General features: G+C 36.1%; 4 protein-coding genes across 9 annotated transcripts; all 4 read left to right on the top strand.

Moving 5' to 3' along the window:
- Positions 1 to 368: 368 nt before the first annotated feature.
- Positions 369 to 11427, top strand: LOC110879925 (CBS domain-containing protein CBSCBSPB1). Of its 4 annotated transcripts, none has more exons than XM_022128472.2 (15): positions 369 to 525; positions 642 to 766; positions 2455 to 2623; positions 2709 to 2841; positions 2930 to 3100; positions 3669 to 3747; positions 3860 to 3973; positions 4052 to 4118; positions 4203 to 4308; positions 4426 to 4484; positions 5049 to 5158; positions 5250 to 5383; positions 5474 to 5559; positions 5642 to 5731; positions 11051 to 11427. In XM_022128472.2, the coding sequence occupies exons 2-15, from the start codon at positions 657 to 659 to the stop codon at positions 11231 to 11233; spliced, it is 1611 nt and encodes a 536-aa protein (XP_021984164.1). In that variant the 5' UTR covers positions 369 to 525; positions 642 to 656; the 3' UTR covers positions 11234 to 11427. The 4 variants fall into 4 exon arrangements, with proteins under 4 accessions (XP_021984164.1, XP_021984160.1, XP_021984161.1 ...); XM_022128468.2 differs by lacking the exon at positions 11051 to 11427 and adding an exon at positions 6639 to 7101; XM_022128469.2 differs by lacking the exon at positions 11051 to 11427 and adding an exon at positions 6639 to 7101 and having other exon boundaries at positions 633 to 766.
- On the top strand, positions 9561 to 11045 carry LOC110877004 (non-specific phospholipase C6-like; the record flags this gene model as incomplete). Its single annotated transcript, XM_022125162.2, has 2 exons — positions 9561 to 10842; positions 10885 to 11045. Coding segments are annotated over exons 1-2 (1119 nt in total), but the record flags the coding sequence as incomplete, so codon positions are not given.
- A 2112-nt stretch (positions 11428 to 13539) lies between the features above and the next one.
- Positions 13540 to 15499, top strand: LOC110879923 (non-specific phospholipase C6-like). Of its 2 annotated transcripts, XM_022128467.2 has the most exons (2): positions 13540 to 14823; positions 14866 to 15499. In XM_022128467.2, the coding sequence occupies exons 1-2, from the start codon at positions 13866 to 13868 to the stop codon at positions 15036 to 15038; spliced, it is 1131 nt and encodes a 376-aa protein (XP_021984159.1). In that variant the 5' UTR covers positions 13540 to 13865; the 3' UTR covers positions 15039 to 15499. The 2 variants fall into 2 exon arrangements, with proteins under 2 accessions (XP_021984159.1, XP_021984158.1); XM_022128466.2 differs by having other exon boundaries at positions 13551 to 15499.
- Positions 15500 to 17337: 1838 nt separating this feature from the next.
- On the top strand, positions 17338 to 20328 carry LOC110879922 (non-specific phospholipase C6-like). 2 transcript variants are annotated; one of them, XM_035977947.1, is made up of 4 exons: positions 17596 to 18806; positions 18849 to 18971; positions 19529 to 19705; positions 19785 to 20328. In XM_035977947.1, the coding sequence occupies exons 1-4, from the start codon at positions 17849 to 17851 to the stop codon at positions 20081 to 20083; spliced, it is 1557 nt and encodes a 518-aa protein (XP_035833840.1). In that variant the 5' UTR covers positions 17596 to 17848; the 3' UTR covers positions 20084 to 20328. The 2 variants fall into 2 exon arrangements, with proteins under 2 accessions (XP_021984157.1, XP_035833840.1); XM_022128465.2 differs by having other exon boundaries at positions 17338 to 18971.
- Positions 20329 to 21175: the final 847 nt, after the last annotated feature.

Below are 21175 nucleotides of genomic sequence, written 5' to 3'. Positions count from 1 at the left end.
CCGGGTATGGTGAGGTGTCAGTGGGGTAACACCGACTACATAGGGTACAAGGGGCACCGGTCGGATACTCCTTATAGATATTGTGGGTTTCTTGGTTACACCGTTGCAAGCCCAAACCCGCTAGCAATCGGGTAGCCCAAACAAGTATCATAACCCGCAACGGTAAGATACAGTTGAATGTTGTGTGGAAGACACGCTGGGGACAGGTTCCTGTGGGTTCACGAGAACACTGCTGTAAGTGGACGCGGGTTCCGATGAGTTTAAATCAGGATGAGATGTCACATGATGATTGGTTTATTGTATTTGTAAGAAGTTGACCAAGGCTGGTGGCTTCTGGAATATATTTAATAATTTAATTTAAAGAAGGGGAAATGTAAAACCCCAAAGGCCAAAACAACTAAATCGTGGGTGGGGTATCTATCAATCCGATCAAAATCCCCCATTCATTCCAATTAATCTCCAATCCTAGGGTTCCTTCCTTCCTTCCTTGTGGCTGGTGCGTTTTCTTCGTTGACTAATCGATTGGTAAGGATCCTGTTCATGTAATACTTGATCGCTCCAATATTCTTGGACTTTCATTTATTTACTATCATGTAGTTTTATGGTTTAATTGATTGATTGAAAGAGTATAGTATCATCAGCAGGAGGAGGTTGGGATGACGATTAACGAGACGACGACGACAGGTGCTTCATCACGAAGAAGTGTGGTATTGCCAAGGAAGAGTGATTCTTCACGAAGATCTCTTTCTTCTACTCCTCGTCCCACGTATGTTTTCTTTTTCTTGCATCCCTTAGTACTTTTTCGCTTTCATTAACTTCACTTATACGTAACCAATAGAATAAATACGTTGACCACAAACAATCTTCAAAACCACTTTTGTGCCTGCCTCCACCAATGATGGAAGGAAGTAGTAGGTTTTCGTTACAAATTCAAGTAAACTGTCTGTAGGTGAAAATAAGCAATAAGCCATTAAGTGTGCTGATTGCAGTATGCAATTTTTAAACAATCTCTCTGTTGAACCAGTATGCAAATTTTGTAGTTTAGTTTGTATTCCAAGAGTATATAAGTAGTGATCATTGAAGGTGGTGGTGTATCATGTATGATAATTTCTTATGTACATGGTCCAATTCCCTTGGATATATGTATCTTTAAGACTGCGGTATGTTTCTAAATATGTTTTGGGAAAGAGGGGGTATTTTATTGTTTCTGCTTATCTTGTACAGTTAAAAATGTATACCTTACTGCTTTTCGTTTTAACTTCATCTGCGCTAAGGACTTTTTGTTTTGCAAACGTTATGAAAGTTATCTACTGACTAATTGCTTATATTGTTCACAAAGCTTGATTCACTAATCAGTTGTTGTCATCTAACTCGTAACATAACACTCCAATTTTCATTTACTGATAGTCGATATAGAAAACACAAATCTGTCCCCAAGACAGAACAGTAAAAACTGTTAGAAATTTTTTGTATGCAGCAGAAAGAAATGCAGAATCTGTACAGCTTGACCAACCGTCTTGTCTTTAATAGCTAGTAGCTACCTTTGTGTTTTAACTAGTTAAAACACCTTGGTGCCCATGGATTGATGGCCTAGTGGCATGACTGGCACTAGGGGGTGGGATAAGGCTTTGGGACCAATAGGTCCTGGGTTCGGGGGTTTTTCCCATATTTATTGGATTTTCTCCTGAATTGGTGTATAGGCATTATGCCTAGTGGAGATGGATATGATCGGGTGGTTCCACTGGTGGCACGATGATAGTGGTCCGTCAATGATCCAAATTTGCTGTTCAAAAAAAAAAAAAAAAAAAAAAACTAGTAAAAACACCTTGGTCAGTAATCTATCTCTAGTTACTAGTTATATACTTAGTGTGTTCACGGTTCCATTATTCATGAACATTCTGTCCCCTGGTTTTGAACATTCAAGCGTAAAAACTAAAATATTTAATTTCTTTCGTATCATGCTTCTTTCAATCCGTTATTTTTTTCTCAAATTGCGCAACACATTCTTCTCTCATGACAATGCTTTTACATGCTGCACATTCTTACTTGCAGTCACGGTCACTTCTATGATATATTTGACCTCAAATCACCGTTACATTTACATCTATCAAAAACTTCTATAATCACATAACATTCACAAAGAATTGTTTCAAACTTTTATCAATGCATTCATGAAGAATCGCGTTCAGCTTCAATCCATACGTTTTTAAAGAACAATTAAAAAGTTCTATCACACATGTTCACACAAAAAACTTATTTATTTCTCTGTGTATTTTTTCAAGCACATTATGTTAGTGCATCAAAAAATTAAATTCATGCTTCAACAATAATCAGAAATTCTTGATTTTACTGTGATGCTTAAAATAAATTTGACCAACTTTGCAGATCAATGTGTTCATCAATTTGGCTGACAAAGTTTTATTTATTTATTTATTTATTTTTTTAATCAAACAGGGCCTTAACAGGAGAACGCACCGTGAAGCGACTACGTCTCTCAAAAGCCTTAACAGCACCTGAATCTACAACCATTAATGAAGCCTGCCGTCGCATGGCTGCTCGCAAAGTCGATGCTCTTTTGCTCACCGATTCAAACGCATTACTTTGCGGCATATTAACCGACAGGGTTGGTATTTAACTAATATTTTCGCCGTATAACACTGATTATTTAATATCATTTAATCACTAACCACCTTTTCGCAAACTTTAAGGATATCGCAACAAGAGTTGTCGCTCGTGAGCTTGATCGTGAGACCACTCCTGTTTCAGCGGTTATGACACGGAATCCGATTTTCGTAATTTCCGATACTCTTGCAGTAGAGGCCTTACAAAAAATGGTTCAAGGTTTGTATTAAACTATTAATTATCACAACAAAGTTTTATTCTTTTTTTTTCCTTCTGAAATGTGGAAATATACGAATTTGTTTTGTAGGAAAATTCAGACACTTGCCGGTTGTGGAAAACGGAGGGGTTGTTGCTATTCTTGATATAGCAAAATGTTTATATGATGCAATTGCGCGGATGGAAAGGGCTGCTGAAAAGGGGAAAGCGATTGCAGCTGCCGTTGAAGGTGTTGAGAAGCATTGGGGATCCTCTGCTTCTGGTTGGTTGACATTTTTTTAAATTATGTTATGAGTAAAATGTCATTTTCGCCCCTCAGGTTTGGCTAGTTTTGTGACTTTCGTCTTAAGGTTTGTTTTTTGGCATCTGGATCCAAAAGGTTTGAAATCTTGCCATTTTCATCCGGCCCTTGAACTCCATCCATTTTTCTATGTTAAGTCAGGGGTATTTTTGTACATAAAGTGAAAAAGACCGAATTGCCCTTTAAGTGAATACTTGTACATTATGCTAAATACTTGTACATAAAGTGAAAAAGACCGAATTGCCCTTTAAGTTAACAAAAAAGACGGAAATACCCCTGACTTAACAGAGAAAAATGGATGGAGTTAACGAGCCGGATGAAAATGGCAAGATTTCAAACCTTTTGGATCCAGATGCGGAAAAACAAACCTTTGGATGAAAGTCGCAAAATTGGCCAAACCTCAGGGACGAAAATGGCATTTTACTCTTGTGTTTTGCATGATTACGTGTTATTACATGTCGAAATACATATATGGATGTTTGGATGTCAGATGTCTTAACTATATACTAATTACTTATCATTAAAATAGGTTCCAACACGTTCATTGAAACACTTCGAGAGCGACTGTTCAAGCCCTCTTTATCGACCATAATCTCAGGAAATCCAAAGTAGGTAATAGTTTTACTTGCATATAAAATAATACGTTTGTTTGTTTTTAGGCTGTTTTCTTGATGCATTACACAGAGTAATAAATAAATTGGTTATTTTTTAAAATCTCAGGCTTGTGACTGTTTCACCATCGGACACAGTGCTAATGGCAACAAAAACGATGTTGGAATCTCACACTAGCTCCGCCATTGTAACAGTTGATGGCAAACCACGGGGGATTTTAACGTTAGTGTCTCAGTTGTATATTATATTTGTTTGTTTTAGCTAAATATATCATAAAAACATGATTTTTATGTATAATAGCTCTAAGGATATCTTGATGCGCGTTATAGCACTCGGTCTTTCTCCTGAATCTACCATAGTGGAAAAGGTGAACTGAGTTTTATCTTTTTTGTTTGTTTTTACTTTTTACACTGTTTTTTGAATATTTTCTAATGCTTCGTTTATTATTCAGGTGATGACTCAAAATCCTGAATGTGCTGCGGTTGATACACCGATCGTTGAGGCCCTGCATATTATGAATAAAGGAAAGTTTTTACATCTTCCTGTTATTGATAAAGGTAAACGTTACATCATAATTAAGCTTTATTTATTTATTTTTTATCTGGTTATATTCATTCTTCACGAGCCTTAATTTGTGCAATTCATATGTAAAAGTGGCTTATTTTTTTGTTCAGATGGAACTGTCCTTGCTATTACTGATGTACTCCAGATCACTCATGCAGCTGTAGCGTCAGTAAGTTAACATCTCTCTGGGTCGGATTCAGTTTTTGAAACGTCTGATAAACACTACCTTGGTTTTAAAAAGCGAGAGGCGCACAAAAGCGACAAGGTCTAAAATTGAGGCGCGAAGCGCAAAGCGCAAAAGCGGTGGGCTTTTCGTACCCGAGGCGCAAGATGTTTATATAATTTTTTTTATATATCTCATACATATCCCATAGGTTTTTAGCTTCTTTTAACCAAAATATAGCTATAAGTAAGGCTTTTATACCATTTTAATTACATGTACAAGTCAAAAAACCCAAGGTACAACATTTTTATGCATTAAAACGCCTAAGTTACATGAGGCGCGCGCCTCAGGCCAAAAAGCCCACAAAAAAACATCAAAAAATGCGCCTTTTGGTCGCTTCCTGTAATTACACAAGGCGAGAAGCAAAAAAGCCCCAGGCCCTGCGCCTTGTCGCGCCTTGCGCCTAGGCGCGCCTAGGGCGCGCTTTTTAAAACGAAGAACACTACGTTGATTCATGTTCACAAACAAACATAAACAATAATGTTGTTAACTTTCTATTGCATGAATTAGGTTGGAAGTACCGCAGGAATTGATAGTGATGCTGCGCATTCAATGATGCAAAATTTTTGGGATTCTGCCATGTCCGCACCACCTGCAGACGATGATAGTGATACCCGAAGGTAACTATTAACAGGCCATGTATGCTGTTATTATGTCACTATGATTTTGACTTATTGTTGGTCAACCTAAACATAAACGGTGATATTGCAGTGAGAGTTCGTTAAAATTAGCATCTGAAAGTGGGACGGATATTGGAAAAGCTTTTTTTCCGTCACCTACACTACCAAATACGTTTGCTTTCAAGATACAAGATAGAAAGGGTCGAATGCATAGATTTATGTGTGGTACGTTTTGTTATTATTTTTATTTCTACTACAATTATGATATAGTTTGACGTCACAATGGTTAATTTGTTGTTTTTGTGTTGTGGTTAGAAACTCATAGTTTGACGGAGCTTATAACTGCAATACTTCAAAGAGTTGGTGGTGAGATTGACCGCAACAACCTCCCGCAAATTCTGGTATTTCTCATCCAATGAAGTGAAAATTTTCATGATTGTTGACTTTGACTTTTAGGATTAATATTGGTTGTGTATTTTGTAGTATGAAGATGAAGATAAAGATATGGTGATACTTGAAACAGATAGTGATCTTGTTGCAGCTGTGGAACATGCAAAATCAGCTGGTTGGAAGGTGTGTGTGCTATCCCTCGTCCTTTATTTGCGTGTTGAATGGGCGGGATTGGGCTCACCCAGTGGCGAACATAGAAAATCCTTATAGGGGCAACGTTTCAAAAAAAAGGGGTAACGAAATTGAAAAAAAAGTCAAAAATTACACTACCATTGGCTACCCCTATTTACAAGCTATATCCGCCCCTGGGCCCACCAGCTGTCACCTTTTGTTTATTATTTCCCTTTAAAGTTTATATTTTTAGTGATATGCCATTTTCGTCCCTGGGGTTTGGCCAGTTTTGCGACTTTCGTCCAAAGGTTTGTTTTTCCGCATTTGGATCCAAAAGATTTGAAATCTTGACATTTTTATCCAACTCATTAACCCCATCCATTTCTCTCCGTTAAATGAGGGGGCATTTCTGTCTTTTGGCCCCCATCGTCTTTTTTTCTAACCATTTTGGCCCCTAAAAGTAAATGGATGGGGTTAGTGTTAGGAGCCAAAAGGGTTAGAAAAAAAGACGTTGGGGGCTCAGATGTTAAAAGATTCATTTTTGGGCTAAAAGGTAAAAGTGATGTAACCAGAGGGGCCAAAATCGTAATTTACTCTTATTAAAATAAAAATAAAAAACACTATAAGAAATAAAGATCCATCTCTGTTGACTTTCTCCCCACCCAAACCCTTTAATCATCACAAAAATATGTCTAAAAAGACAAAAATGCCCCTGACTTGACGTTAAAAAGTGGATGGAGTTCACGAGTTGGATAAAAATGGCAAGATTTTAAACCTTTTGGATCCAGATGCGGATAAACAAACCGTTGGACGAAAGTCACAAAAGTAGCCTAACCTCAAGGACCGAAAATGACATGTTCTTATATTTTTTAAGTAAAATGATTCAAGATAAATATAACATGTCAATGAATATGAACAGGGATTAAAGTTGCATCTAGATTACTCAGGGATGCCTAGAAATCGAAAAGGTTCATCACGTGGTGGTGGTCTGGAGCATGCTCATGCGGATGCATGGGCATCGGCATACAGTTCGGTTGCAGCCGGAGCTGCATTAGTTGCTGGTTTAGGTGTGCTAGCCTTCTTAAGAAGAGCTGGCAATTGACACCTTGTGTTCCTTAGTAACCCTTAAAGGGTGACACGTCACAGCGAACATTTGAGTTAAAAGACTCGAAAACATTGATAATGTCGAAAATTTTACTAGTATACATGAAAAAACAAAAACAAGAATGTTATTTGAGTTGCTCTCTACTTGAGAGTTGAGAGTGTGTATTGTATGTATGATGATTGATTCATTTCGGGTTTTATTATGGACCAACTATTTATTGTAATAATTTTTCACATATGTAACAATTAAATAATGTATTTTCTAGAATTTAATCATATATGTGTTGCAATGAAGACCACAAGTCGGTTGAACTTTGGATGTAAGCATGTGGGCCCAACGATGAGGTGTGCAATGCATGTCGGTGTTAGTGTCGGTGAGGATCTACTGGGCCTAACTTTTACGTAAATGTCACCATGTGACATTGTTTCTGATCATTAATTTTTATTCCAAGAGTCAATATGTTCACTCAAGGTGTTGGGTAATGATGTATGGAGCAATGCTAATATGATATATATTTGGTACTTAATGTAATAATTAATAATATACATAGAGTACGGATTAGGATCAAATACAAAGGATCCTAATTGTAAGAAGTGTAAGAAGGATTTATAGAGTGACAAGTGTCCAATAACCTAAAAAAACCCACTACACAAAAAAACCCACTACAAAAAAAAAAAAAAAAACCTTAAACATTCACCACCACCAAAAACCTAACCCCCCCCCCCCACATCACCCACCCATTTTTTTTTTTGCCGAAGGGGTGAGGGTTGGGGGTTTAGGTTTTTGGGTGGGGGTGGGTGTTTAGTTTTTTTTAGATTTTTTTAGGTTTTTTGGGGGTGGGGAGGGGGGGGGGGGTTAGGTTTTTTTAGGTTTTTGGGGGGTGGGTTAGGTTTTTGGGGGGTGGGGGGGGGGTTAGGTTTTTCAGGGTTTTTTTTGGTGAGGTATAGTTTTTTTTGCCCGGGGGGGAGGGGGGTTAGGTTTTGGGGCGGGGGGGGGGGGTGGTTTAGGTTTTTGGGTGGTGGTGGGGTGGGGGTGGGTGTTTAGGTTTTTGATGGTGATGTAATGGGTTTAGTTTTAGCTTATTGGACACTTGTCACTCTATAAATCCTTCTTACACTTCTTACAATTAGAAGCTTTTGTAGAATAACTTGACCCCATAGAGTACAATATGAAACTAAAAAGTTGTTTTGGATGAAACTGGTAAACATGTTCAAACCTCATGGACGATTTTGACAATTTACTCATATAATATAACGTAATAGAATTCGTGTTACTACTATAGTTCTTTGGCTTTGAATATTACTAATATAATTCTTTGTTCTTTGGCTTTGAATATTAATTATTTTACAATGTTGTCAAATTATTTATTATCTGTTTTGTTTGTTTTGTGAAACTTATGTTGTTGATATGGAATTTTGCCAAATTCTTTGTTTGCTCATCTGGAATCCAAAATATTATTTGATTTATACCTACCAATAACCAAAGTTTGAGCACACCACTATGACTTTGTCCGTCCATCATCCACTTCCAAAAAATATGCATATAAAGTATTTGTCAAGTTTTTTTTGTATAAATTTACTGAAATGTATGCCGTGTTACATTACTTGTAATCGCGTTTTCTATAAACTGTGAATTCTAAAATCAGTAACACGTGATGATCGAAATTTTGGGGATTTGTTTTTGAAAGCGTTATAGTTACTTGAATGGTTGTAAAACAACGTTTTCAAGGCCAAGTACTCCCCAAATAGACGCTACATGGTAGGCTGCCGAGGAGACTTTCTTCAACACCGCCTAATTACTTGGAATCGATCAAACGCGGTCAACCTCGCCCAGAATCGGATCTAGGTCAACTCGGGCCGAGTACGACTTAGAAAAAAAATAAAACATAATTTCTATGTCTATCATATTAAAGAATGAATATCATTTTCACGTATCTTATTATAAATATTTGTAAATTTATGTTATTTGACATATATTTAATTTCTGAAATTAATTTCTTTATAATTTAACATGTCCGAGTATTCACCGAGTCCTCTGTGCCTAGGCCGAGTACTCTCAACTCCCCGGTTGACGGACTATGGAGCGCCTAACTACTTTTGCAACCATGGTTAATTGATTTATTATATATTTAAATACTAGGTCAGAAACACGTGTATAACACAAGTTTAATAAATGAAATATTACATAGTAATGAAAATTTATAAATTATAAAACAATATTTTGAGATAAGATATGATAATTAAATTTTGTAAGTTAAAAATTAGAATACGAATTGGTGAAATATGATAAACGAGAAAAAGAAGTTTGTGTTCATAAAATTGTGACATGTGATGTAACCAATTACTTTTTTTTTTTGGAACAACAAATTTCATTAAATAGAAAAAGAGAATCAGTTACTTATATATTAGATATAGATTGTGAAGTATTTATTTCACAGGAGACTCTTTCCCAGTAACTCTTTATTATGATAATTAATGTTAAAAACATGAAACGCATTGTACAAAAAAAAAATCTCCATAAGTATCCAGTTTTGAGGCTAATGGTTGTTTGTGAGTGCAAAAAGTCCAAAGTGTTGTATCATGTGTAGGTTTTGTGTGCATACGGCAGCCTTGTTGTCCGCAAATGCTTTGTTAAAGTGAGGGAGGGATACACAAATCATTTATTTATTTATTTATTTGTCAACATTTTCACACTCACATGCATACATACATCCATTTTCTTCAATTTGCACTTGTGATCATCTTTGGCCCCATTTCATGTCTTTTATTGCCTTATAAAAGTTAAAAAATAAAGGCCATAATTGTGCCAATCCAAGGGTAATTTTGTCAAATTCACACACATTCTAATCAAAGTAAATCTTGAGTTATTATACAAACAAATAAAGATTGTTTCATGAAGTTATGAGTGTGTTTTTGTATAATATAAGATATTAATAAAGATCATTATTTAAATCTCTCCCTCTAAAATTAAAGCTTCCAATCACTCTTTCCACTTCTTTAGCTTCCATCTAGAATTAGTGATAAAGCTTCAATCTTTACCAAAAACTATCAAAAACCCACCATGGAAACAGCCAGAAGAACTTCATATGCATCCATTTTCTTCATCTTTCTCACTCTTTCTTGTGTTCTTGACCCGACCCGTTTAGTTCAAGCATCGGGTCAAGACAACCAGCAGCAACCCATCAAGAGGATTGTAGTGTTGGTTCTTGAAAACAGATCTTTTGATCACATGATAGGGTGGATGAAGAAATCAATCAACCCAATAATCAATGGTGTCACAGGTAACGAATGCAACCCATTTTCAACCAACTTGACCCGGAAAAATACCCAACAAACACCACAAGAATCATCCATCTGTTTCACTGACGATGCCCACTATGTGGATCCGGATCCGGGTCATTCTTTTGAAGATGTGGAGAAACAGGTATTTGGGTCCAACCCATTTCCTTCAATGACTGGTTTTGTTGAACAAGCATTATCAGTTTCAACAAACCTTTCCGAGACTGTTATGAAAGGTTTCAAGCCTGAAAATGTGCCAATTTTTGCTAAATTGGTTCAGGAGTTTGCAGTTTTTGATAGATGGTTTTCATCTATTCCGGGTCCAACCCAGCCCAATAGATTATTTGTTTATTCAGCCACTTCTCATGGGTCAACAAGCCATGTGAAAAAACAGTTAGCAAAAGGGTATCCACAAAAAACAATCTTTGATTCACTTCATGAGAATGGTAAAGATTGGGGGGTGTATTTTCAAAACATACCCACAACTTTGTTTTATAGAAATATGAGGAAGTTGAAATATGTGTTCAAGTTCCATCAATATAGCACCTTTAAACAACATGCTAAACAAGGTAAATTACCAAACTTGAGTGTGATTGAACCAAGGTATTTTGACATAAAGGGGTTTCCTGCAAATGATGATCATCCATCACATGATGTGGCAAATGGGCAGAAGTTAGTGAAGGAAATTTATGAGACATTGAGAGCAAGTCCTCAATGGAATGAGAGTCTTTTGGTGATTACTTATGATGAACATGGGGGGTTCTTTGATCATGTCAAGACTCCTTATGTTAATGTTCCTAGCCCCGATGGGAACACGGGTCCAGCTCCGTCGTTCTTTAAGTTCGATCGGTTGGGTGTTCGGGTTCCTACCATAATGGTCTCTCCTTGGATCAAGAAAGGCACAGGTAAAATGCAAGATAAATATAACATGTCAATGAATATGAACAGGGATTAAAGTTGCATCTAGATTACTCGGGGATGCCTAGAAATCGAAAAGGCTCATCACGTGGTGGTGGTCTGGAACATGCTCATGCGGATGCATGGGCATCGGCATACAGTTCGGTTGCAGCCGGAGCTGCATTAGTTGCTGGTTTAGGTGTACTAGCCTTCTTAAGAAGAGCTGGCAATTGACACCTTGTGTTCCTTAATAACCCTTAAAAGGGTGACACGTGTCACAGCGAACATTTGAGTTAAAAGACTCGAAAACATTGATAATGTCGAAAATTTTACTAGTATACATGAAAAAACAAAAACAAGAATGTTGTTTGAGTTGCTCTCTACTTGAGAGTTGAGAGTGTGTATTGTTATGTATGATGATTTATTCATGTCGGGTTTTATTATGGACCAACTATTTATTGTAATAATTTTTTCACACATGTAACAATTAAATAATGTATTTTCTAGAATTTAATCATATATGTGTTGCAATGAAGACCACAAGTCGGTTGAACTTTGGATGTAAGCATGTGGGCCCAACGATGAGGTGTGCAATGCATGTCGGTGTTAGTGTCGGTGAGGATCTACTGGGCCTAACTTTTACGTAAATGTCACCATGTGACATTGTTTCTGATCATTAATTTTTATTCCAAGAGTCAATATGTTCACTTAAGGTGTTGGGTAATGATGTATGGAGCAATGCTAATATGATATATATTTGGTACTTAATGTAATAATTAATAATATACATAGAGTACGGATTAGGATCAAATACAAAGGATCCTAATTGTAAGAAGTGTAAGAAGGATTTATAGAGTGACAAGTGTCCAATAACCTAAAAAAACCCACTACACAAAAAAACCCACTACAAAAAAAAAAAAAAAAAACCCTTAAACATTCACCACCACCAAAAACCTAACCCCCCCCCCCACATCACCCACCCATTTTTTTTTGCCGAAGGGGTGAGGGTTGGGGGTTTAGGTTTTTGGGTGGGGGTGGGTGTTTAGTTTTTTTTAGATTTTTTTTAGGTTTTTTGGGGTTGGGGGGGGGGTTAGGTTTTTGGGGGGTGGGTTAGGTTTTTGGGGGGTGGGGGGGGGTTAGGTTTTTCGGGGGTTTTTTTGGTGAGGTATAGTTTTTTTTTGCCCGGGGGGGAGGGGGGTTAGGTTTTGGGGCGGGGGGGGGGGGGTGGTTTAGGTTTTTGGGTGGTGGTGGGGTGGGGGTGGGTGTTTAGGTTTTTGGTGGTGATGTAATGGGTTTAGTTTTAGCTTATTGGACACTTGTCACTCTATAAATCCTTCTTACACTTCTTACAATTAGAAGCTTTTGTAGAATAACTTGACCCCATAGAGTACAATATGAAACTAAAAAGTTGTTTTGGATGAAACTGGTAAACATGTTGAAACCTTATGAACGATTTTGACAATTTACTCATATAATATAACGTAATAGAATTCGTGTTACTACTATAGTTCTTTGGCTTTGAATATTACTAATATAATTCTTTGTTCTTTGGCTTTGAATATTAATTATTTTACAATGTTGTCAAATTATTTATTATCTGTTTTGTTTGTTTTGTGAAACTTATGTTGTTGATATGGAATTTTGCCAAATTCTTTGTTTGCTCATCTGGAATCCAAAATATTATTTGATTTATACCTACCAATAACCAAAGTTTGAGCACACCACTATGACTTTGTCCGTCCATCATCCACTTCCAAAAAATATGCATATAAAGTATTTTTCAAGTTTTTTGTATAAATTTACTGAAATGTATGCTGTGTTGCATTACTTGTAGTCACGTTTTCTATAAACTGTGAATTCTAAAATCAGTAACACATGTGATGATCGAAATTTTGTTATAGTTACTTACTTACTTGATTTATTATATATTTAAATACTAGGTCAGAAACACGTGTATAACACAAGTTTAATAAATGAAATAATAAATAGTTAGTAACAAAAGTTTATAAATTATAAAACGATATTTTGAGATAAAATATGATAATTAAATTTTGTAAGTTAAAAGTTAGAATACGAATTGGTGAAATATGATAAACAAGAAAAAGAAGTTGGTGTTCATAAAATTGTGACATGTGGCATAACCAGTTAGTTATTTTTTTTTAGGAACAACAAATTTCATTAAACAGAAAAAGAGAATCAGTTACTTATTTATTAGGTATAGATTGTGAAGTATTTATTTCAAGCCCAGTAACTCTTTATTATGATGTATAACAGGTAAATTAATGTTAAAAACACGAAACGCAATGTACAAAAAAAATTTCCATAAGTATCCAGTTTTGAGACTAATGGTTGTTTGTGAGTGCAAAAAGTCCAAAGTGTTGTATCATGTGTAGGTTTTGTGTGCATACGGCAGCCTTGTTGTCCGCAAATGCTTTGTTAAAGTGAGGGAGGGATACACAAATCATTTATTTATTTATTTATTTGTCAACATTTTCACACTCACATGCATACATACATCCATTTTCTTCAATTTGCACTTGTGATCATCTTTGGCCCCATTTCATGTCTTTTATTGCCTTATAAAAGTTAAAAAATAAAGGCCATAATTGTGCCAATCCAAGGGTAATTTTGTCAAATTCACACACATTCTAATCAAAGTAAATCTTGAGTTATTATACAAACAAATAAAGATTGTTTCATGAAGTTATGAGTGTGTTTTTGTATAATATAAGATATTAATAAAGATCATTATTTAAATCTCTCCCTCTAAAATTAAAGCTTCCAATCACTCTTTCCACTTCTTTAGCTTCCATCTAGAATTAGTGATAAAGCTTCAATCTTTACCAAAAACTATCAAAAACCCACCATGGAAACAGCCAGAAGAACTTCATATGCATCCATTTTCTTCATCTTTCTCACTCTTTCTTGTGTTCTTGACCCGACCCGTTTAGTTCAAGCATCGGGTCAAGACAACCAGCAGCAACCCATCAAGAGGATTGTAGTGTTGGTTCTTGAAAACAGATCTTTTGATCACATGATAGGGTGGATGAAGAAATCAATCAACCCAATAATCAATGGTGTCACAGGTAACGAATGCAACCCATTTTCAACCAACTTGACCCGGAAAAATACCCAACAAACACCACAAGAATCATCCATCTGTTTCACTGACGATGCCCACTATGTGGATCCGGATCCGGGTCATTCTTTTGAAGATGTGGAGAAACAGGTATTTGGGTCCAACCCATTTCCTTCAATGACTGGTTTTGTTGAACAAGCATTATCAGTTTCAACAAACCTTTCCGAGACTGTTATGAAAGGTTTCAAGCCTGAAAATGTGCCAATTTTTGCTAAATTGGTTCAGGAGTTTGCAGTTTTTGATAGATGGTTTTCATCTATTCCGGGTCCAACCCAGCCCAATAGATTATTTGTTTATTCAGCCACTTCTCATGGGTCAACAAGCCATGTGAAAAAACAGTTAGCAAAAGGGTATCCACAAAAAACAATCTTTGATTCACTTCATGAGAATGGTAAAGATTGGGGGGTGTATTTTCAAAACATACCCACAACTTTGTTTTATAGAAATATGAGGAAGTTGAAATATGTGTTCAAGTTCCATCAATATAGCACCTTTAAACAACATGCTAAACAAGGTAAATTACCAAACTTGAGTGTGATTGAACCAAGGTATTTTGACATAAAGGGGTTTCCTGCAAATGATGATCATCCATCACATGATGTGGCAAATGGGCAGAAGTTAGTGAAGGAAATTTATGAGACATTGAGAGCAAGTCCTCAATGGAATGAGAGTCTTTTGGTGATTACTTATGATGAACATGGGGGGTTCTTTGATCATGTCAAGACTCCTTATGTTAATGTTCCTAGCCCCGATGGGAACACGGGTCCAGCTCCGTCGTTCTTTAAGTTCGATCGGTTGGGTGTTCGGGTTCCTACCATAATGGTCTCTCCTTGGATCAAGAAAGGCACAGGTAAAATGCAAGATAAATATAACATGTCAATGAATATGAACAGGGATTAAAGTTGCATCTAGATTACTCGGGGATGCCTAGAAATCGAAAAGGCTCATCACGTGGTGGTGGTCTGGAACATGCTCATGCGGATGCATGGGCATCGGCATACAGTTCGGTTGCAGCCGGAGCTGCATTAGTTGCTGGTTTAGGTGTACTAGCCTTCTTAAGAAGAGCTGGCAATTGACACCTTGTGTTCCTTAATAACCCTTAAAAGGGTGACACGTGTCACAGCGAACATTTGAGTTAAAAGACTCGAAAACATTGATAATGTCGAAAATTTTACTAGTATACATGAAAAAACAAAAACAAGAATGTTGTTTGAGTTGCTCTCTACTTGAGAGTTGAGAGTGTGTATTGTTATGTATGATGATTTATTCATGTCGGGTTTTATTATGGACCAACTATTTATTGTAATAATTTTTTCACACATGTAACAATTAAATAATGTATTTTCTAGAATTTAATCATATATGTGTTGCAATGAAGACCACAAGTCGGTTGAACTTTGGATGTAAGCATGTGGGCCCAACGATGAGGTGTGCAATGCATGTCGGTGTTAGTGTCGGTGAGGATCTACTGGGCCTAACTTTTACGTAAATGTCACCATGTGACATTGTTTCTGATCATTAATTTTTATTCCAAGAGTCAATATGTTCACTTAAGGTGTTGGGTAATGATGTATGGAGCAATGCTAATATGATATATATTTGGTACTTAATGTAATAATTAATAATATACATAGAGTACGGATTAGGATCAAATACAAAGGATCCTAATTGTAAGAAGTGTAAGAAGGATTTATAGAGTGACAAGTGTCCAATAACCTAAAAAAACCCACTACACAAAAAAAACCCACTACAAAAAAAAAAAAAAAAAACCCTTAAACATTCACCACCACCAAAAACCTAACCCCCCCCCCCACATCACCCACCCATTTTTTTTTGCCGAAGGGGTGAGGGTTGGGGGTTTAGGTTTTTGGGTGGGGGTGGGTGTTTAGTTTTTTTTAGATTTTTTTTAGGTTTTTTGGGGGTTGGGGGGGGGGGTTAGGTTTTTGGGGGGTGGGTTAGGTTTTTGGGGGGTGGGGGGGGGTTAGGTTTTTCGGGGGTTTTTTTGGTGAGGTATAGTTTTTTTTGCCCGGGGGGGAGGGGGGTTAGGTTTTGGGGCGGGGGGGGGGGGGTGGTTTAGGTTTTTGGGTGGTGGTGGGGTGGGGGTGGGTGTTTAGGTTTTTGGTGGTGATGTAATGGGTTTAGTTTTAGCTTATTGGACACTTGTCACTCTATAAATCCTTCTTACACTTCTTACAATTAGAAGCTTTTGTAGAATAACTTGACCCCATAGAGTACAATATGAAACTAAAAAGTTGTTTTGGATGAAACTGGTAAACATGTTGAAACCTTATGAACGATTTTGACAATTTACTCATATAATATAACGTAATAGAATTCGTGTTACTACTATAGTTCTTTGGCTTTGAATATTACTAATATAATTCTTTGTTCTTTGGCTTTGAATATTAATTATTTTACAATGTTGTCAAATTATTTATTATCTGTTTTGTTTGTTTTGTGAAACTTATGTTGTTGATATGGAATTTTGCCAAATTCTTTGTTTGCTCATCTGGAATCCAAAATATTATTTGATTTATACCTACCAATAACCAAAGTTTGAGCACACCACTATGACTTTGTCCGTCCATCATCCACTTCCAAAAAATATGCATATAAAGTATTTTTCAAGTTTTTTGTATAAATTTACTGAAATGTATGCTGTGTTGCATTACTTGTAGTCACGTTTTCTATAAACTGTGAATTCTAAAATCAGTAACACATGTGATGATCGAAATTTTGTTATAGTTACTTACTTACTTGATTTATTATATATTTAAATACTAGGTCAGAAACACGTGTATAACACAAGTTTAATAAATGAAATAATAAATAGTTAGTAACAAAAGTTTATAAATTATAAAACGATATTTTGAGATAAAATATGATAATTAAATTTTGTAAGTTAAAAGTTAGAATACGAATTGGTGAAATATGATAAACAAGAAAAAGAAGTTGGTGTTCATAAAATTGTGACATGTGGCATAACCAGTTAGTTATTTTTTTTTAGGAACAACAAATTTCATTAAACAGAAAAAGAGAATCAGTTACTTATTTATTAGGTATAGATTGTGAAGTATTTATTTCAAGCCCAGTAACTCTTTATTATGATGTATAACAGGTAAATTAATGTTAAAAACACGAAACGCAATGTACAAAAAAAATTTCCATAAGTATCCAGTTTTGAGACTAATGGTTGTTTGTGAGTGCAAAAAGTCCAAAGTGTTGTATCATGTGTAGGTTTTGTGTGCATACGGCAGCCTTGTTGTCCGCAAATGCTTTGTTAAAGTGAGGGAGGGATACACAAATCATTTATTTATTTATTTATTTGTCAACATTTTCACACTCACATGCATACATACATCCATTTTCTTCAATTTGCACTTGTGATCATCTTTGGCCCCATTTCATGTCTTTTATTGCCTTATAAAAGTTAAAAAATAAAGGCCATAATTGTGCCAATCCAAGGGTAATTTTGTCAAATTCACACACATTCTAATCAAAGTAAATCTTGAGTTATTATACAAACAAATAAAGATTGTTTCATGAAGTTATGAGTGTGTTTTTGTATAATATAAGATATTAATAAAGATCATTATTTAAATCTCTCCCTCTAAAATTAAAGCTTCCAATCACTCTTTCCACTTCTTTAGCTTCCATCTAGAATTAGTGATAAAGCTTCAATCTTTACCAAAAACTATCAAAAACCCACCATGGAAACAGCCAGAAGAACTTCATATGCATCCATTTTCTTCATCTTTCTCACTCTTTCCTGTGTTCTTGACCCGACCCGTTTAGTTCAAGCATCGGGTCAAGACAACCAGCAGCAACCCATCAAGAGGATTGTAGTGTTGGTTCTTGAAAACAGATCTTTTGATCACATGATAGGGTGGATGAAGAAATCAATCAACCCAATAATAAATGGTGTCACAGGTAAAGAATGCAACCCATTTTCAACCAACTTGACCCGGAAAAATATCCAACAAACACCACAAGAATCATCCATCTGTTTCACTGACGATGCCCACTACGTGGATCCGGATCCGGGTCATTCTTTTGAAGATGTGGAGAAACAGGTATTTGGGTCCAACCCATTTCCTTCAATGACTGGTTTTGTTGAACAAGCATTATCAGTTTCAACAAACCTTTCCGAGACTGTTATGAAAGGTTTCAAGCCTGAAAATGTGCCAATTTTTGCTAAATTGGTTCAGGAGTTTGCAGTTTTTGATAGATGGTTTTCATCTATTCCGGGTCCAACCCAGCCCAATAGATTATTTGTTTATTCAGCCACTTCTCATGGGTCAACAAGCCATGTGAAAAAACAGTTAGCAAAAGGGTATCCACAAAAAACAATCTTTGATTCACTTCATGAGAATGGTAAAGATTGGGGGGTGTATTTTCAAAACATACCCACAACTTTGTTTTATAGAAATATGAGGAAGTTGAAATATGTGTTCAAGTTCCATCAATATAGCACCTTTAAACAACATGCTAAACAAGGTAAATTACCAAACTTGAGTGTGATTGAGCCAAGGTATTTTGACATAAAGGGGTTTCCTGCAAATGATGATCATCCATCACATGATGTGGCAAATGGGCAGAAGTTAGTGAAGGAAATTTATGAGACATTGAGAGCAAGTCCTCAATGGAATGAGAGTCTTTTGGTGATTACTTATGATGAACATGGGGGGTTCTTTGATCATGTCAAGACTCCTTATGTTAATGTTCCTAGCCCCGATGGGAACACGGGTCCAGCTCCGTCGTTCTTTAAGTTCGATCGGTTGGGTGTTCGGGTTCCTACCATAATGGTCTCTCCTTGGATCAAGAAAGGCACAGGTAAAATGCAAGATTTTTTTTTTGTATAAAGGCTCAAGATTTATTGATTCTAGTGCAAACGAGCCGAGTACGAGCTTGACCAGGCTCGAGCTCGGCTCGTTGGTAATTTCTCAAGCTTGAGCGCAACTCGGGCTCAACTCGTTTATTATCTATTAAATAAAAATAATATAAATAATAGACTTGTTTAGGCTCGCTCGCGAGCCTGATAAGTGAAGCCCGGTCTCGTTTACTAAACAAACTTATTTTTAGGTTCGGGCTTGGCTCGTAAACAAGTTTTAATAAGCGCGGCTCGGCTCGTTTACTAGACCACTTTAAATAAGGGGTAATTGTTATTAGATATTAATAAAAACTAATATTACACTAAAGCTCGACGAGCCTAACGAGCTTCTCGAGCTCGGGCTCTATAAATAAACGAGCTTTGTTTTAGGCTCAAGCTCGGATCGGGCTCGATAAGGCTCGGCTCGTTTCGAGCTTTTTCTCGAGCTGCTCGGCTTGTTTGCACCCCAAATTCTAGTGATGTTTTTGTGTGTTTATATGGTGTTATATGTGTTATGCAGTGATAAGTAGCCCAAAAGGACCAGCACCCAATTCAGAATATGAACATTCTTCAATCCCTGCTACCATAAAAAAGATGTTCAACTTGTCATCCAACTTTTTAACTCATAGAGATGCTTGGGCCGGAACCTTTGAACACATCGTTAGCCAACTTAACGCTCCAAGAACCGACTGCCCGGGTAAATTTCATTAATTTAACACACACCCAATTCAATGTCTGTATGTTATCTCATGACTATAAACATATGTTGGTTGCAGAGGTCTTGCCCGAAGCTGCACCGTTGCGAAGAACCGAGCCAGACGAAACAAAGGGCTTATCCGAATTTCAGAGTGAAGTGGTTCAACTAGCGGCGGTTCTAAACGGTGACCATTTCTTGAGCAGTTTCCCAGATGAAATGGGGAAGAAAATGAGTGTCAAAGAAGCTCACACGTATGTTCAAGGTGCGGTTTCACGCTTCATAACAGCTAGCAAAGAAGCTATCAAATTGGGTGCAGATGAATCAGCCATTGTGGACATGAGATCCTCTCTCACCACCCGAACCGTGATTCGCAACTAACCATAAGTAAAGATTTAGAGTATATGTATTTAGTATTGTTTGTCCTGGTTGTAAGCTAAAAGGTTGGAACCAGATGAATGAAGTAAACCAAAATGGTTTGTATGTAAACTTTTGCACCATTTGAATACAAGCTATAAGAAAGCAGTATTTCACTAGAAAGATCAAAATATGTATCAGATTTCATTCATTGTTGTGCAAATTTCTTGTTATTTTGATATAGAAACAGGAGACAATTTGTGATGATATTAATGCATGTTTTTAGATGACACAACGTATGATACATCCTTTACTTGCCTTTGTTTTTAGTGACTTTTTGGACATTCGTCTTTGGACATACATGGACACTAGAAATTATATAATAGTTTTAACAAGTTGTGTTTTTTTATTTAACTATTAGTTAAGCTTTGAATTATGTATTATATTTAGTTAATAATTTATTCGAGCCCCGGGGTCTCACTGGAAGCAACCTCTCTATTCCTATGGGGTAGAGGTAAGGCTTTCTACATCTTTACCCTCCTTAGACCCCACGTTAGCTTTGCTATTGGTGAGATTTACTGAGTATGATGATGATGATTTAGTTAATAATTTATATGTGAAATATTAAAACCTTATTAATAATCAACTACTTTGTGCATATGATAGTTGTACTATTAGCTTTGGGAGATTTTCAAAAAAAAAATGGAATTTTCCTTTTTAACCTTAAACTTTTAATCTTTGTCAAGTTAAGTTTAAAGTTTTAATATTTGTTTCCTTTTTAACCCTAAAGTTTTAATCTTTGACAATTTAAGTTTAAAGTTTTAATCTTTGATAACATTTGTTTCCTTTTTAACCCTAAAGTTTTAATCTTTGACAATTTGCGTTTAAAGTTTTAATATTTGGTAATTCAACTCCTTTAATTAATTTGATTTTTCACTTCTAATTCAAAAGTTTCGATTTTATACAATTTAACCCCTTTAATTAATTTGATTTTTCACTTCTAATTTGATTTTTTACTTATGTGTTATAATCTTGGCTTTGGGGGGTTTTTTCAAAGAAAAAATGGTTATGCATATGGTTGTTGTAACCTTCGCTTTGGGGGTTTTGCAAAAAATA

This window comes from Helianthus annuus, chromosome 9 (assembly GCF_002127325.2).
Source record: "Helianthus annuus cultivar XRQ/B chromosome 9, HanXRQr2.0-SUNRISE, whole genome shotgun sequence".
NCBI classification, from domain to species: domain Eukaryota; kingdom Viridiplantae; phylum Streptophyta; class Magnoliopsida; order Asterales; family Asteraceae; genus Helianthus; species Helianthus annuus.
The sequence above is the reverse complement of the archived record's forward strand: the minus strand, read 5'-3'. Positions and strand labels throughout refer to the sequence as shown.